Here is a 15,371-nt window from a genome sequence, read left to right as displayed (position 1 = left end):
AGGACGTATGGCGCTTCATGACCATCGACAGTGCTAGACCGAGGAAAGGCACATATAAAAACGGGTTTGCCAGAGTGCTGCAAAGGACACAAGCTCACTGAGCCGAAGAGAGAAGTGCATTACACTCTCTCCTTTTGTCTTCTAGTTCATATTCTTACAACAGGCTCGCTGGCTCTGCACGGTTACACCTGAGGGAGAGAGAGAAGGGGATGAATAAAGAGAGAAAGAATAAGTGAGAGAGTAGATTAAGCCAGAGAGGTAGACAAAATGAGAGAGTATGTGAGAGAGGGGACAGAGGTAGAAACGAGAGAGACAAATAGGGAGAGAGCGAGAGAGAGAGAGCAATAAAGATGAGACCGAGACTGTGACAGAGAGATTGAGGAAGGAGAGAGAAATGGAAAAAGAGAGAGGGAGGTGAGGCTTCAGCAGAACGCCGTGCAACCTGCCCCGGCGTCTGGTCCAGTCTCAAGGACAAACTGTCATCTGTGGGCAGTATCCATTCCCAGATATCTTATCTACAGGGCCCAGTAAACTGTTGTCCGGGAAAAAATTATATTCATTGCTTTTCTAAAGACCCTTATCGGTTAAATAAACACTCCGCGGGGATAGAAATCCCCCCCCCCCATCTCAATGTGCTGAGACCAGCTTTTATCCATCAGCTCGCAGCAAAAACAGCACCAATTTTTATTTGTCTTAAGTCGTTATATACTGCGAACGCAGATATAGAGCCGCGGATTTATATCGAAATGCCCCAAATCACAAGCAAAGGGAGAGAAAGATGAGTAGCGTCGCAATGTAAACATCTGGACCCCGACAAGTAAGGTCGGGAAAACAAAAACACAAGGGGTTCACACATTTCCAAGTGAAACTCTTACGAGACGAACGATACAGCAACGTCTTGTAAAGCGGTACGTTTGACTTTTCTGTCAAATGTGTTGTTGTCACGGGATGTTTCTCCAAGTATGGCAGTCTTGTCACACATGCTTAAGGCTTGTTGATACCCCTGGTGCGTCTGGAAAGCCTTATAGATGTAAGTCTGTGTAACCAAGTCACTGATTAGGGGTTCAACATACTATTTTTCACTGGTCCTGGCTAACTGAAATGCACTTAGACAAAGTATTTTGGGACTAATCTTCTGGACTAAAGGCCATTTTAATGGAGATTCTCAATTGAGCATTCTTTTTATTTGAGGAATAGGCTTAAATCTGGGTTTGGGGGAAAAAAATGACCTTTGCTGACACAGCAATGTGCTCTGAGTGATAGGAAGAGAATCTGATATTTGATCAATGCTGAAGCCAAATGAATCCAAGGAATGTTCTTCCACAATTTATTTGGAGCACTAAAACGCCAACACCCGTCAATCCTTAGTGTTTGCGCTATCTAAGCACGAGGAAACTGCTGCTGATGTCATGAAACTTCTCAAGTGTCAATTGGCTGTTCATTACACTAGCTAACATGGAACAATGTTGCCACCTTCAAGTAGTCGTGAATACATGCTACCCTATCAAAAGCATCCATCCAGAGCACACACACACAGAAATGACTACCTGAAATGGGCCTGTATTTCATTCTCCCCCTCCCTCTCTCTCCTACCCTCAGCTTGCCCAAGGGTGTTAGGACTCCTCAGCGTAAAATGGGAGGCCTGTGATAAGAGAGAGAGTGTATGAGAGAAAGAGAGAGATTGTTCTAGACCCCACTGCCTCTAAGGAATCATATATCCACCTAGCAACAGCTGTAGGACAGTGTGTGTGTATCCATGCGTGTGTGTTGATGTCCAACACATATCCACCTGGCAACAGAGGCAGGACAGAGTGTGCAGGAGTGTGTGTGTGTGTGTGTCTGTGTGCACGTGTGTAGTGCAGACACATCTAGTCGAGGGCTAATAACAGCGTGGCGGGAGTCGCTGGCCCTCGTAAATCAATGGGGAGAATAATTGCTAATACACTGGTTATCGATTAGCGAGGCTACCCCGCCGCCCGACGGCTCAATTTCAATGGGGGTCTGTGGCTACGTGCTAACAGTGCTAACACAGTGACAAGGGTAAAGTGTTATTTCTCTTGCACGCAACACAGCTGGGCTGGGTGTTTTGTGGTGGGGGGTAGTAGAAATGACTGGGGGCCTCGCCAGTAATTCTTAATTGACACCTGTCAGGGTAATGGCGGCAGTCACAGCTGCCGCGGGAGAATTTCTCCCCACTCCTGTTCATCTGTCACTTTTAATACCTTTTCCTCGCAGTCCCCAGCCCCACACTCTTTCACTACTTTTTTCCACTCTCTTCCCTCCACTCACCCTTTAATTCACTCTACTACATAAGTGTCCAAAGCTTCTGCTAAGGTAATAAAGAGGATTTTTATTTGTGTGATTTTGTTTTCGTTTTGTACAGAGAGGTTGAGATAGGAAGTGGGAAACAGGCAGTTGATAAGTTAGGGGAGGAGCTACACAAAGTTCCCGGATGTTGATTTCTTCTGAAAGGCAGTTGGATATCAGACAGCTGCTTTTTGTTTCTTGCTAACTGGTCATTCAGATTAAATATAACACATGCTAAATATGGTCCATAAAAAACCATTGGCTGAAACTCACTGTCCAATATATAAAATAAAACATTGCGCTTGTGCCAAATGCACTAAACGAGCTCTTCACAGCTTTATCAATCTTTTACTCATAAAATTGTAATGGTTTGTAAAAAACAAAAGAAAAATGAATCAAACTCTGTCGCGTACTGGCCGTGTCAGAATACCCAAACTAGCGTACTACATACTAAAAAGGCATAGTATGTACTCATCGTCGCATACTATTTACGTTTTGTAAAAAAGCCACGGCTGCAGAGTACTACTTTACCACGGCTTCACATGTATAAAACTGGCTACGGCTTCACATGTATAAAACTGGCTACGGCTTCACATGTATAAAACTGGCTACGGCTTCACATGTATAAAACTAGCTAGCTAGTTTCAACATGAAGTCGTCTATCAACAACCGCAAGCTTATTAGGTATAGAGCTAACTTCAACAACTGCTAAATCACACAGCTAACATTAGCTACAGTATTTAGCCACAGTAAAGACACGTCAGGCTACTTTTAGAAAACTATAGAATCTCTAAGCCCTCCTTTTATCCGGGTTGAATTCATTGTGGGTGTGAATTTCACAAAAAAAGTTGACAATTCATTCATACTACATGAGAAGCCGAAATGAGTATGACATCCAGACATTTAAAGCATTTTCGAAAAATCACATACTATTTTTCCTCATTCTCAAACGGCCTACTATTTAGGAGGCTAGTATTTGGACACGGCCACTGTAATTCAGTACACAGAGAAATCCTCAGAGTCTGTATGCTTTAGCAAATCGACACAAACAGAGGACTGCCTAACATCATACACCATTTCCAAAAACACCATGTGGACTGGCACTTATCAGTTAACACCCAGATGACTCCGACACAGGTGCGCACTCTCCCTCAAGCAACGCACACAAACCTTGATGTAAGCTCAGAGAAGACTAGAGTGAGAGCCTATAAACTACCCTTATCCTCTCAAGTCGAAGGAAACATAGGAAAGGAGGAAAAACAATAACACACACACACACACACACACACAGTGTGATGGAGGCCATTCAGACAGGGACTCTCCAGAGTACAAATTGACCTCAGAGTGTACTCCGGACTTCCACTCTCCCTCCTCTCCAGGTCATGACTCTTCCTTTCTTCCATTTCATTTTATCGTCTCTGTCTCACTCTCTCTCCGTCTCGGTCTCATGCTGTTAGTAATGAGTGGACAGATGTATATCACACAGTACCAGTCAAAAGTTTGGACAAAGCTACTCATTCAATTTTTTTTACTATTTTCTACATTTTAGAGTAATAGTGAAGACATCACAATTATTAAATAACACATATGGAATAATGTAGTAAGCAAAAAATATGTAAACAAATCTAAATATATTTCTTCAAAGTAGCCACTCGTTGCCTTGATGACAGCTTTGCACACTCTTGGCATTCTCTCAAACAGCTTCACCTAGAATGCTTTTCCAACAGTCTTGAAGGAGTTCCCACATATGCTGAGCACTTGATGGCTGCTTTTTCTTCACTCTGCAATCCAACTCAACCCAAACCATTTCAATTGGCTTGAGGTTTGGTGATTGTGGAGGCCAGGTCATCTGATGCAGCACTCCATCACTCTCCTTCTTCAAATAGCCCTTACATAGCCTGGTGGTGCATTGGGTCATTGTCCTGTTGAAAAACAAATGATAGTGGGACTAAGCACAAACCAGATGGGATGGCGTATCGCTGCAGAATGCTGTGGTAGCCATGCTGGTTAAGTGCGCCTTGAATTCTAAATAAATCACTGACAGTGTCACCAGCAAAGCATCCCCACACCATCACACCTCCTCCATGCTTCACGGTGGGAACTACACATGCAGAGATTATCCATTCACCTACTCTGCGTCTCACAAAGACACGGCGGTTGGAACCAAAAATATCAATTTTGGACTCATCCGACCAAAGGACAGATTATCCATTGCTCCTGTTTCTTGGCCCACGCAAGTCTCTTTTTCTTATAGGTGTCATTTAGTAGTGTTGCTCCGCAGAAATTCGACCATGAAGGCCTGATTCAAGCAGTCTCCTCTGAACAGATGATGTTGAGATGTGTCTGTTACATGAACTCTGTCAAGCATTTATTTGGGCTGCAATTTCTGAGGTTGGTAACTCTAATGAACGTATCCTCTGCTGCAGAGGTATCTCTTGGTCTTCCTTTCCTGTGGCGGTCCTCATGAGAGCCAGTTTCTTCATAGCGCTTAATGGTTTTTGCGACTGCACTTGAAGAAACTTTCAAAGTTCTTAATTTTCCGGATTGGCTGACCTTCATGTCTTAAAGTAATGATGGACTGTAATTTCTCTTTACTTATTTGAGCTGTTCTTTCCATAATATGGACTTGGTCTTTTACCAAATAGGACTTCTCTATGCCACCCCTACCTTGTCACAACAACTGATTGGCTCAAACGTATTAAGAAAGAAATTCCACAAATTAACAAGGCACACCTGTTAATTGAAATGCATTCCAGGTGACTACCTCATGAATAGTTTTTATTTATTTAACTAGGCAGGTCAGTTAAGAACAAATTCTTATTTACAATGACAGCCTAGGAGCAGTGGGTTAAGTGCTAGAGCAACAGATTTGTACCTTGTCAGCTCGGGGATTCGATCTAGCAATCTTTCAGTTACGCTCTAACCACTAAGCTACCTGCCACCCCATGAAGCTGGTTGAGAGAATGCAAAGTGTGTGCAAAGCTGTGATCGAGGCAAAGGGTGGCTACTTTGAAGAATCTCAAATAACATTTTTTATTTGTTTAACACTTTTTTGGTTACTACATGATTCCATTAGTGCTACTTCATAGTTTTGACGTCTTCACTATTATTTTCCAATGTAGAAAATAGTCAAAACAAAGAAAAACCCTGGAATGAGTAGGTATGCCCAAACATTTTGACTGGTAATGTATATGCGAGAAAGGCAGAATAAAACTCCCTCAGATTGTGTGGAAACTCAGCTCTCCCCGGTTGCGTAAATGCTTGTTAAACCTAGGGATAGTTTTACTTCGGCGGCGCTTCTGAGGCAGACGCCTTCACATCGTCACTCTCTTGGCACTCTTTTAATCCAGGCATATTTTTTTCACCACTCTTTCTTTTCCATAAGAGCAGTCATCGATCTTCATGTGTCACTTAACCTCCATGTAGATGAGGAAGGGGAGTATGTGTATTTGTGTGTGTGTGTGTGTGTGTGCGCGCGCACACACACACAAACAACTCTTTGATTTCCTATAGGCCCCCTGGCTGCAACCCCAGATGCAAATTGAAACTATTTGCGTTGAGGAATAAGGGGGCAAACATGACTATCGACTACAAGAGTCAATATCAACTGGTAATGAAACTTTGCATATCCTACACTATAGCTTGGGTAATGAGACAGTGACAGCTGCACACAGACTCACGCACATACTACAGCTTAGGTTAAGAGATGCAAACACACTCACACAGCTTATCATAAAGAGAAGCCACGTCTGATAACCTGCAATGTCTGACAACCTGCAGGGCTGCCAAACGTTTGGTCTGAAAACACAGGAAGAGAAACACCAAAAGTAAGCAACACATAATGTAATGGAACCCCCCACTATATGAACAAACTGTACAGGCGGAAGACAGGTATCAAGGTGATGCAAGACAATATGCAATGCAACCTATGCAATGCACTGACGCCTAAACCATCCCTGTTATAGGACACTTCTACAAGACTCATGAAAACTCAGCTTAGGTCTGAGGCTACACCCGCAGCCATTATCTAGCAGTGTTATTTTGCCTCTGCAACTTCGAATTGATTAGCCAGGTAGTCCATTTGTCTGCTGCCCCCCCACACCCCTTCTAAATAATTGAGTTAATACTGCGACTGGAGGTGTGTGTGTGTGCGCGACCGAATGCGTCTGTGTGTGGGGACCCGGGCTAATATCAACTTGATTACATCAAGGCAGCTGCGGAACTTGACACTTGCTGAATTTGTCAGCATTAATCGGCGGGGCCCTGTCACTAGATCCGTCAGCATCCCAGATAATTATGGAGTCGGGCTAATGATGCCGCTAGCTGGCTTGACGTCGAGCGAAGGGAGGAAGCTTAACTTTTTCCCCCCCGCGCTCCCTCTCTCGTTCGGTTGATAATTAAGAGACTCATCTCCTTTTGACTGGGGAGATCATCACTGGAAAAGGTGTGATTTTATGGAAAAGGCGTGATTTTATGGAAAAGGTGTGATTTTATGGAAAAGGCGTGATTTTATGGAAAAGGTGTGATTTTATGGAAAAGGCGTGATTTTATGGAAAAGGCGTGATTTTATGGAAAAGGCGTGATTTTATGGAAAAGGCGTGATTTTATGGAAAAGGCGTGATTTTATGGAAAAGGCGTGATTTTATGGAAAAGGTGTGATTTTATGGAAAAGGCGTGATTTTATGGAAAAGGCGTGATTTTATGGAAAAGGCGTGTTTGTTGGTCGCAGTTTCTTGTTTGTTGTTGAGGTGATGAATAAGTATCTGAATATTATGGAGTTTATCCTGGGTAGGTCGTACAATAACATTTTTGCGTGTAGAGGTATAGAAGATAATTGTATTGCAAATCAACACGTACTGTATTGCAAGTGGCAAATGGTACTATTACAACAAGACAAGGCCTCAATATCTTACCACCCTTGGAGAGAATCTCGGCATTGGTGATGACGTGAAATGTGACATTCTGCGCTCTTGTAGTACAGGTTGCATCAAAGTACAAATATCAATATTTTGATTACATATTTAAGTAGCATTTGCAGACAGTGGCAAACGGTCAGTTTGTGTCACCCATAAGCTCGTGTGAAAATCTACTATATATACACACAAAAGCATGTGGACACCCCTCCAAATGAGTGAATTTGGCTATTTCAGCCACACCCGTTACTGACAGGTGTATAAAATCAGGCACACAGCCATGCAATCTCCATAACCAAACATTGACAGTAGAACGGGCTTCCTGAAGAGCTCCGTGACATTCAACATGGCAACTTCATAGGATGCCACCTTTCCAACAAGTTAGTTTGTCAATATTCTGCCTGGCTAGAGCTGCCCCGGTCAACTGTAAGTGCTGTTATTGTGAAGTGGAGCAACAACGGTTCAGCCACAAAGTGGTAAGCCACACAAGCTCACATACCGCAGAGCGCTGAAGTGCGTCTCATGTAAAAATAGTTTGTCCTCGGTTGCAACACTCACTATCGAGTTCCAAACTGCCTTTGGAAGCAACGTCAGCACAAGAACTGCTCGTCCGGGAACTTCATGAAATGGGTTTCCATGGCCGAGCAGCCGCACGCACACAAGCCTAAGGTGGAGTAGGAAAAATGGTATGGGGACGTTTTTCATGGTTTGGGCTAGGCCCCCCTCCTTAGTTCCAGTAAAGGGAAATTCTTAACGCTACAGCATACAATGACATTCTAGACGATTCTGTGCTTCCAACTTTGTGACAACACTTTGGAGAAGGCACTTTCCTGTGTCAGCATGACAATGCCCACATGCACAAAGCGAGGTACATACAGAAATGGTTTGTCGAGATCGGTGTGGAAAAACTTGATTGGCCTGCACAGAGCCCTGACCTCAACCTCATCGAACACCTTCGGGATTAATTGGAACGACGAGTGCGAGCCAGGCCTAATCGCCCAACATCAGTGCCTGACCTCACTAATGCTCTTCTGGCTGAATGGAAGTAAGTCCTTGACACTTTGCTACAATGTAAAGTAAAGTAGTGAGTAAGCTTGTATAACAGTGTAAATTTGCTGTCCCCTCAAAATAACTCAACACACAGCCATTAATGTCTAAACTGCTGGCAACAAAAGTGAGTACACCCCTAAGTGAAAATGTCCAAATTGGGCCCAAAGTGTCAATATTTTGTGTGGCCACCATCATTTTCCAGTACTGCCTTAACCCTCTTGGGCATGGAGTTCACCAGAGCTTCACAGGTTGCCACTGGAGTCCTCTTCCACTCCTCCATGACGACATCACGGAGCTGGTGGATGTTAGAGACCTTGCACTCCTCCACCTTCCGTTTGAGATACCCCACAGATGCTAAATAGGGTTTAGGTCTGGAGACATGCTTGGCCAGTCCATCACCTTTACCCCCAGCTTCTTTAGCCATGCAGTGGTCGTCTTGGAGGTGTGTTTGGGGTCGTTATCATGTTGGAATACTGGCATTCATGTTGGCATTCATGGTTCCCTCAATGAACTGTAGCTCCCCAGTGCCGGCAGTACTCATGCAGCCCCAGAACATGACACCCCCACCACCATGCTTGACTGTAGGCAAGACACACTTGTCTTTGTACTCCTCACCTGGTTGACACCATCTGAACCAAATAAGTTTATCTTGGTCTCAGACCACAGGACATGGTTCCAGTAATCGATGTCCTTAGTCTGCTTGTCTTCAGCAAACTGTTTGCGGGCTTTCTTGTGCATCATCTTTAGAAGAGGCTTCCTTCTGGGACGACAGCCATGCAGAACGATTTGATGCAGTGTACGGCGTATGGTCTGAACAGGCTGACCCCCACCCCTTCAACCTCTGCAGCAATGCTGGCAGCACGCATACGTCTATTTCCCAAAGACAACCTCTGGATATGACGCTGAGCACGTGCACTCAACTTCTTTGGTCGACCATGGCGAGGCCTGTTCTGAGTGGAACCTGTCCAGTTAAACCGCTGTATGGTCTTGGCCACCGTGCTGCAGCTCAGTTTCAGGATCTTGGCCTAATTTTACCCCCAATTTCCTGGTATCCAATTGTTTTTAGTAGCTACTATCTTGTCTCATCGCTACAACTCCCGTACGGGTTCGGGAGAGACGAAGGTTGAAAGTCATGCGTCCTCCGATACACAACCCAACCAAGCCGCACTGCTTCTTAACACAGCGCCATCCAACCCGGAAGCCAGCCGCACCAATGTGTCGGAGGAAACACCGTGCACCTGGCAACCTTGGTTAGCGCGCACTGCGCCCGGCCCGCCACATGAGTTGCTGGTGTGCGATGAGACAAGGATTTCCCTACCGGCCAAACCCTCCCTAACCCGGGCGACGCTAGGCCAATTGTGCGTCGCCCCACGGACCTCCCGGTCGCGGCCGGTTACGACAGAGCCTGGGCGCGAACCCAGAGTCTCTGGTGGCACAGCTGCAGTACAGCGCCCTCAACCACTGCGCCGCCCGGGAGGCCCCCGGGTCTTGGCAATCTTCTTATAGCCCAGGCCATCTTTATGTAGAGCAAAAATTATTTTTTTCCAGATCCTCAGAGAGTTCTTTGCCATGAGGTGCCATGTTGAACTTCCAGGGACCAGTCAGTATGAGGGAGTGTGAGAGCGATGACACCAAATTTAACACACCTGCTCCCCATTCACACCTGAGACCTTGTAACACTAACGAGTCACATGACACCGGGGAGGGAAAATGGCTAATTGGGCCCAATTTGGACATTTTCACCTAGGGGTGTACTCACTTTTGTTGCCAGCGGTTTAGACATGAATGGCTGTGTGTTGAGTTATTTTGAGGGGACAGCAAATTTACACTGTTATACAAGCTGTACACTCACTACTTTACATTGTAGCAAAGTGTCATTTCTTCAGTGTTGTCACATGCAAAGATATACTCAAATATTTACAAAAATGTGAGGGGTGTACTCACTTTTGTGATATACTGTACTTTTGGTCATGTAGTGTAACAAAGCTTCTCTGGACACATATGTAAAGAAAAGTAGGACTCTCTTATATAAACGGCACTTGCGTTACATAGGCTACCGATTGATTATCTCTGGCTTGAAAATACATGTGGTACAGAAAGCCTACCTTGGACTTGAAAGTCACTCCAAATTAGAGCGTCTTACAAAAATAAAAACACACCCAAAATGAGAATGAAGCACCCTCCCGGAGATCAAATGACTGCAGCAAAAATTGCTGCTGCTCGAATTGCACCGCATCGAACGGAACTGCCAAAACTAACAGATGCAGCTATGTTGTTCCAAATGGAGGAGAGCTTGATGTATAGTAACTGGCCATTATAGCAACAAGGTACAGCGCCCTCCGAGGGGCTAGAAATCACCACTAAAGCAGAGACCTCCATTTTAACACAGTGATATTCAATCGCCTTTCAGTAAAATTAGGCTAGTTGTTTTCACATTCGTCTTTCCCTGACTGTATTGTGTGTTTGTGTCAAGATTTTAATTTCACTTAAAATATGTGTTTTGAGTTGTGTGTGTGTGAGTGTAAGAGTGTGTGCGTGGGGGTGCATTTTTCAGTAAGGAAGGAGTCTCTGTCACACAAACACACAAACTAGTTCTTGTCACCGTGTATTGATGGAGACCACCATATGTCACGCACGGGAAATAACGGAAAGACGACGCCTGCCAACTTTTGATTGAGCATCACTGCCAGTGATGCATGTGCCTTTCACTAAACAGACAATTAAATCAATATTCAAAAGCTGGATGGGAGTCGAGCAGGGAGACGATGGTCGGGTAAGTGCACAAGCTGCTGGGTCAGATAATTCAGCAGCCTTTTGTACATTTCAGTGCATGGTAAAACTAGGCTAAAGCATGCAATATATTCCCCTCCTGTTACGTGTACACATTGGATACGTGCATACTATAATGAAGTGCATTGCAGTTTACCAGTCCCAAATAATGTTTTTGCTCTGGGTAGTTGCATGGGCCAATTTAGTACATCGATTCACGACAGTCTCCAGCCATTGTATATATTAGGAGTTGACTTTAGCTGACATGCGTAGTGACAAAAACCCTTGTGTGACCATTTTTTTTACTAGTTTATCCATATTACGTACTTATATCAGAATATCCTCACATTTATATCTCTGCAGTCAAGATGAAATCACAACTCCACAGAGTTCAAAGTCTCTCCTTCCCAACCTGCTTAACTTCACATTTCCAAATACTGTTTAATATTCTAGAACTGTTTTGTTCAGCAGCAGTCGGTAATGCCTGAACTTCAAAGGCAGTTTTCTCATTAGGTGACTGGTGGAAATCCCTGTCAATCATTCACTGTTCTAAGAAAAAAAAACACCTCCAAAATGACAAGCTCAACTCTGGTCTTCTTTCATGATACTTCATAAAAATACCTACGTGTCAAAGAAATCATTGTGCATCTCGCCAAAAATATACACTATATAAACAAAAGTATGTGGACAGCCCTTCAAATTAGTTGATTTGGCTATTTCAGCCACACCCGTTGCTGACAGGTGTATAAAATCGAGCACACAGCCATACATTCTCTATACACAAACATTGGCAGTAGAATGGCCTTACTGAACAGCTCAGTTCAACGTGGCACCGTCATAGGATGCCATCTTTCCAACAAGTCAGTCAAATATCTAGCCTGCTAGAGCTTCCCCGGTCAACTGTAAGTGCTGTTATTGTGAAGTGGAAACATCTAAGAGCAACAACGGCTCAGCTGTGAAGTGGTAGGCCACACAAGCTCACAAAACGGGACCGCCGAGTGCTGAAGCGCTTAAAAATCATCTGTACTCGGTTGCAACACTCACAACCGAGTTCCAAACTGCCTCTGGACACAACGTCAGCACAAGTACGGTTCTTTGGGAGCTTCATGAAGTGGGTTTCCATGGCCGAGCAGCCGCGCACAAGCCTAAGATCACCATGCGCAATGCCAAGCGTCGGCTGGAGTGACGTAAAGCTCGCCACCATTGGACTCTAGAGCAGTGGAAACACATTCTCTGCAGTGAAGAATCACACTTCACCATCTGGCGGACGAATCAGGATTTGGAGGATGCCAGGAGAACGCTACCTGCCCCAATGCATAGTGCCAACTGTAAAGTCTGGTGGAGCAGGAATAATGGTCTGGGTCTGTTTTTCATAGTTCGAGCTAGCCCCCCCCTTCCCTCCCATTAGTTCCAGTAAAGGGAAATCTTAACACTACAGCATACAATTACATTCTAGACAATTCTCTGCTCCCAACATTGTGTCAACAGTTTAATTAAGGGAAGGCCCTTTCCTGATTCAGCATGACAATGTCCCCGAGCACAAAGAGAGGCCGTACAGAAATGGTTTGTCAAGATCGGGGTGGAAGAACTTGACTGGCCTGCCCAGACCTCAACCACATTGAACACTTTTGAAATTCATTGGAACGCCGACTGCGAGCCAGGCCTAATCACCCAACAGCAATGCCTGACATCACTAATGCTCTTGTGGCTGAATGGAAGCAAGTCCCAGTAATGTTCCAACATCTAGTGGAAAGCCTTCCCAGAAGAGAGGATGCTGTTACAGCAGCAAAGGGGGGACCAACTCCATATTAATGCCCATGATTTTGGAATGAGATGTTCAACACACTATCAAAGCGGAAAACAAAAAGTGCACTCTGCATTGGTTACTATAACCTCAAATATAATCTAGGTGAGAAACATTTTTAGAGTAGCCTAGTGAATCGGGACAGAGCAGCCTAGTGAGTTTGGAGTAGCCTAGAGAGTGTGGAGTAGCCTAGAGAGTCAGGAATATTGTCAACATACTCTTAAGAGTATTGGGGTGTTACTTTCTGATCTTGACACGCCCCAGCAGCCTCCCTCCGCCTCCTTCCCTTGTCCCTCCCCCTTGGTCATTAATCGCAAAGTATTTACCCCTGCTTGGGAACTTTGCTTTCAATTAGTCTTTTCTCCTGCTTCTCGACAGGGGCCAAAGTTGTCCTTTGAGTGGCTCAAGCTGTCAAGCGCATGCGTGTTTCCATGGTGAATGATTTACTGATTATTATAAGGAATTAATAGATCAAAGGCAGTCGCATGACAGGCGATCAATCAGGCATCAAATCAAGGATGGCAATCCACGAGTGGAATACAGAGACTCAAATACTAGATAAAATGAGCTAACACACGTCCAATTGCATTAGGTCTATTATCTCTGTGTGTGATCGTTCAATAGGCCATTGGGGTTTGACAACATATATGTGAATATGAACCTGTGACAGAAAACTGGAAAGTATTTCCATGATCTACAGGCTGGTAAATACTTTGTTTCTGGCCAATTTGAAAAAAGGTGTAACATTTATCTCCTTTTGGTTGTAAGCTAAATGTGTATAACACAGAAGGTCCGTTATGAATGTGTCTATTTAGGGTTATTTTAAATAAGGATGGGAAACGGCGAACTTGAGAGGATTTTTACGGGGAACTTGAGGAAATAAGACTTCAGGGTTGTGCTTACCTACGGACCGCCTTGGCGCTTGCTGCTTTCTCCTCGGCATGCTGCTGGTAGACTTTCCGCTTGACTTTTCATGCAGAGACCAAAATAAAAGACGACCCAAGAGGAAACCAGTGCAACGAAATCAAAGCAAATATCTCGTCGTTTTGTCCTTCTCTTCAATAGAATCGGAATAGAAATGTCGATTCCCGTTCTTTGACTGGCAAAGGAAGTCTGAGCGTCGGTGAAAGTATTATTTTTTTCATAAAAACCTAATTAATCTTTCCGCAATTGTTTGGCAAATGTCAAGAACCCAATAGCATATCTCTAAACAAAAATATGTTTCTCTATGGATGTTTTGAGTAGAAACAGTAATAACTCATTGCATGATGATCAAAAATAGCAAGACCTCCGTTTAGGTTTCAGTATAACCGTGGAGAACGTGGACAGCAGCCAAAGCCTCTTCAATCCCGCCGTGCTTCCATGACAAAAAAAAGGATTCCACCCCTAGAACGACACTTTATAACCGATTTTCGCGTAGAAAGTAACAAAGAAGTCTTTCAATGTATCACAAACTTCCACGGCGATGGATAACGTTCCAAACTGTTTCTGCACAGGTGCTGTTCGGTTGTTCAATCTCTGCAAGTCGACACAAAATGGGAGAGAGAGCTGGGATATGGACATTAGAGGGTTATGTCAATCAGTCCGTGTCAGTCAGTCAGTCAGTCATGATAGCCGTTTGAGCTTTCTGCCGTGGCTATGCCGCCAATAAGCTACTTTCTGTCTCTCTTCAAGCGACCGAAACACCCAGAGCTCGATTCGGATAGCCTATTCCGACGATACTCACAAAAATGATGTCCTTTCGGCTTTCATGTGGACAGTTGATGTATTACTGCTCCAAAGACTTTTCATAAACAAGCGAAACGCCAACAGCTACTCCACGAAAGGATACGAGTGTGGACCTATTGCTTATGTTTTACTCCAGATGGCGAAGCGGGGGTCTCGTCTCCGCAGTGAGAAATATGTATCGCACATTGGGGGGATGCGCGACTGATCAGACAGGCTCAACTGATAGACAGACACATCGAGTTGCCTTTCCTGCCTTTCCGTTACTCCACCCCTCTGGAAGCGTCACTCTGACAGTCAGAGCCCACCGTGTCAATCTTTTTAATTGTTCTGTTTTTTTCTCTCCATTATTTTCTATAACAGGATTATAAAACAGCCCCTGTCCAATGCAGTGCTCTGCTGAATAAAGTGTCTCCACGTCCATGCATTATGATGGTTGGTTTTCAAATTCGTTTTTAGCATACGAGACAATAAACCAAGGCGTAGGCCAATGTCTTAGGTTAGAACTGAAAATAAAAAACAAACAGAAAATAACAGTGACAGGATATTCTGTAGGCTATTCTGTTCTGCTATTATTTTCTATTCAGAAATGCATTCTTTCTTGAACTTTTTAGGCCATATATTAGATTGCAGAGCTTCTGTAAAGGTATTTAGCATTTTTACCTCTTCGGTGACACCCTTAAAAATGGGCATTGAAAGTTGCAGATTGATTCGCTACACCTTGCTAAGAAGTGACTACTTCGCATGGGAAGGGGAGGGGCGCCGAGTGCACAAGTCCACTGTGACTGCAACTGTGCACTGCA

At 44.3% G+C, this 15,371-nt stretch overlaps 1 protein-coding gene across 1 annotated transcript in view; it reads right to left on the bottom strand.

Annotated features, from left to right (window-relative positions):
* Positions 1-14,789, bottom strand: part of LOC110488253 (teashirt homolog 1) — a 35,682-nt gene extending 20,893 nt beyond the window's left edge. The window contains exon 1 of the mRNA XM_021560403.2: positions 13,747-14,789. Within this exon, the coding sequence (XP_021416078.1) occupies positions 13,747-13,786 (40 nt within the window). The 5' untranslated portion in view covers positions 13,787-14,789. The remainder of the gene's footprint in view (positions 1-13,746) is intronic.
* Positions 14,790-15,371: the final 582 nt, after the last annotated feature.

The sequence above is a fragment of the Oncorhynchus mykiss genome, chromosome 32 (genome assembly GCF_013265735.2).
Source record: "Oncorhynchus mykiss isolate Arlee chromosome 32, USDA_OmykA_1.1, whole genome shotgun sequence".
NCBI lineage: Eukaryota > Metazoa > Chordata > Actinopteri > Salmoniformes > Salmonidae > Oncorhynchus > Oncorhynchus mykiss.
Note: the sequence above shows the minus strand (reverse complement) of the source record. Positions and strands in the feature narration are given on the sequence as shown.